The 2,846-nt window shown below is 44.4% G+C and overlaps 1 protein-coding gene across 1 annotated transcript; it reads left to right on the forward strand.

Moving 5' to 3' along the window:
- Window positions 1–1,977: 1,977 nt before the first annotated feature.
- On the forward strand, window positions 1,978–2,202 carry LOC118579342 (immediate early response 3-interacting protein 1-like). The gene has a single exon (XM_036180520.1). The coding sequence runs from the start codon at window positions 1,978–1,980 to the stop codon at window positions 2,200–2,202; it is 225 nt and encodes a 74-aa protein (XP_036036413.1).
- Window positions 2,203–2,846: the final 644 nt, after the last annotated feature.

A 2,846-nucleotide genomic window follows, 5' to 3' on the forward strand; every position in this document is an offset into this window, starting at 1 on the left:
AAACCCCTACCCCAGAGTTATTTCTTAAGTACACCTGTGATGTTCTTTTCAAAGAGTTGTCACCCAGGGTTGTCATGCCCACCTGGAAGAATTAAGTCTCCCTGACTAGAACCAAGGGCACTTAGTGGCAGGCCAGACTTACTGATGTTGTGACCCTCTGCTGCCTGCCATAGGCTGCTGGATGGGCCCAAAGGCTGCGTGCTCTGTTTCTGTGCATTTTTTGTTTTTGTTTTGTTTGGGTTTTGTTTTTTTTTTTTTTGGTCAGGGATTTCTTCTTTGTTATGGAAATGGAGCCTATAGAAAAGTAAACAAATCCTGGGAAATAAATATTTACTTTTTTTGAGACAAGGTTTCTTTGTGTATTCCTGGCTGTGCTGGAACTAGCTCTGTAGAGCAGGCTAACCTCGAACTCACAGAGATCTGCCTGCCTCTGTGTTGTGATTAAAGACATGTGGCCCAGCAAACCTTTATGCTTTAACATGCTGAATTTTACTAATCTCTAATAGGCCTGGTTTGCATTACACTCATCTTTGGGGTATCTTGGAGGCAGCATTCCCTTAACTCAGTTCTACTTTGTGTGATTTAAACCGATTAGTTTCTTTTCAGTTTCTTTCACATCAGCAGGAGGATGGAGATTGAGGTCAGCCTGGGCTATGTAGAGAATTCTGGGACAGCCTGGGCTCTAGTGAGGGGAGGGAGAAGAATAAGAATAAGGGAGGAGGAGCAAGAGGAAGAAGGGGGGGGGGAGGCAGATCCTGAGTGGAACCAGAGGACATCAACAGAAGGAACAGGATGGGTCTGAGAGAGCCGTCATTCTCTCAAGAAGACCAAATCAGGAAGAACGTGATGCTAGAGAGCAGGAATCCTGCCTCGGGCAGTGTCCTGATTGGCTTTCTGTTACTGTGACAAACACCATGACCAGAAGCAATCAAGGAGGATAAGGTTTACTTCATCTTTTATCTTTTAGCCCATCCTGAGGGGAAGGCAGGGAAGAATGCTGCTTTATAGGCTTACTCTCCATTCCTCACTCAACTTGCTCTTCTTCTATAACCCTAGGACCACATGGCCAGGGAGGTGCCACCCAAGCGGCTGGGACCTCCCACATCAATCATTAATTTAAAAAAAAAATGCCCCCACAAACTTGTCCATGGGTCAGTCTGAATGGAGATACTTTTTTTTTTCATTTGAAGTTCTCTCTTCCCAGATAACCCTAACTTACGTCAAGTTGACTAAAAACTAGTGAGCACAGATGGAGCCCATGTGCCACTGCCTTGCTGGTTAAAGCCAGCGGGGAATTACAGACTTCAGGAGATGCTGGGCGGATCAAGGAGAAGCGAAAACTGCCAGCCACGTGGTTTAAATGAATTGATCCCCATAAGCTCATAGGGAGTGGTACCATTAGGTGGTGTGGCTTTTTTTGGAATAGGTATGGCCTTGTTGGAGAAAGTGTGTAGCTATGGAGTTGGGCTTTGTGGTTTCCTATGCTCAAGATACCACCCAGTGTCACAGACCACTTCCTGTTGTCTTCTGATCAAGATGTAGCCAGCACCATGTCTGCCTGAACACCACCATGCTCTCCACCATGATGGTAATGGACTAAATCTCTGAAACTGTAAGCGAGTCACCTCAATTAAATGTTTTCCTTATAAGAGTTGCTAGTCAAGTCTGAGAACTATTTGGAGCGACCATGATGTAAGGGTTCTGTTCTTAATTACATCATCATCCTGGGATGCAGGCCAGCCTAAAAAGCGGGCAGACCCTCTGTGTCCCCCCCTCTTTCTGCCCTCTGCATGGTCTCTCTGTCTCTCTCTCTCTCTCTCTCTGTCTCTGTCTCTCTCTCTCTCTCTCCCTCTCTCTTTCAATAAAGCTCTAAAAAGGTAACTATGGCTCGTGATTCTTCTGCCAACCAGCACTCCTCCACTGGTATGGCCATGGTGGGCGGCGGCCAGCCACCAACAGTGCCGATTTAACCAACACATGGCCTTCATGCTCTACTCTCTGCTGCAGGCGGCTCTGCTGTGGGTGAACTCCATCACCATACCACACAAGGAGCACTTCCTTAAGAATATTGGTTGGGGAACAGACCAGGGAATGGGCAGATTCAGAAAGGAGCCAGGATTTCGATCTGTAAGTAAAGTGATGGGAGTGTCATTGATAATAGTAAACTCAATTACCATTGTATTACTTTTGTTACTTGGCTGAACATTGGGAAATCAGAGACTCAAAAGCAATGCCCCAGACATTATTATTTCCATCATGACTGGAATACCCATGTTTTAGCAGGCTTATCTTACAAAAAAGTTGACAATAAAACCAGTTTCTATTATTAAAAAAAAAAAAAAAAAAGAGTTGCTTTGGTCATGGTGTCTCTTCACAGCAATAGAACCCCTGAGACAGGTTGGTACCAGGCACTGGGGTATTGCTGTGATAGACCTGATTATGTTTTTGTTTGAGGAATTTGGACTTTGATACTTTGGGTTATGGAAGCAGTGGAATGCTTTAAGCACGGCTTAATGGGCATACTAGTAGGAACAAGGAAGACAGCGGTGCTCCTCAAGAGATTTCAGAGGAGAAGAATTTGAATATGCTGCCTAGAGATCATTCTTGTGATATGTTGGTGAAGAATGCAGCTGCTTTTTGCCCTTGTCTGAAGAGTCTGCCTGAGGCTAAAGATTTGGATTAACTCCTTTGGCAGAGGAAATCTCAAAACAGCCTAGGATAGACTGTAGTGTGTTATTAGTGGTAACTCCAATGAAGATTTATAATGAAAAGGAGCAACAAGATATAAAATCTGAGGAAAGGAATGTAGTTAAGTGCTATGTTCAAGGAGATAAACATATTAGGAA

The sequence above is a fragment of the Onychomys torridus genome, chromosome 3, assembly GCF_903995425.1.
Source record: "Onychomys torridus chromosome 3, mOncTor1.1, whole genome shotgun sequence".
NCBI classification, from domain to species: domain Eukaryota; kingdom Metazoa; phylum Chordata; class Mammalia; order Rodentia; family Cricetidae; genus Onychomys; species Onychomys torridus.

Excerpts from the sequence above, each read along its gene's own strand:
- LOC118579342 (XM_036180520.1), top strand. The coding sequence starts at position 1,978 with ATGGCCTTCATGCTCTACTCTCTGCTGCAGGCGGCTCTGCTGTGGGTG.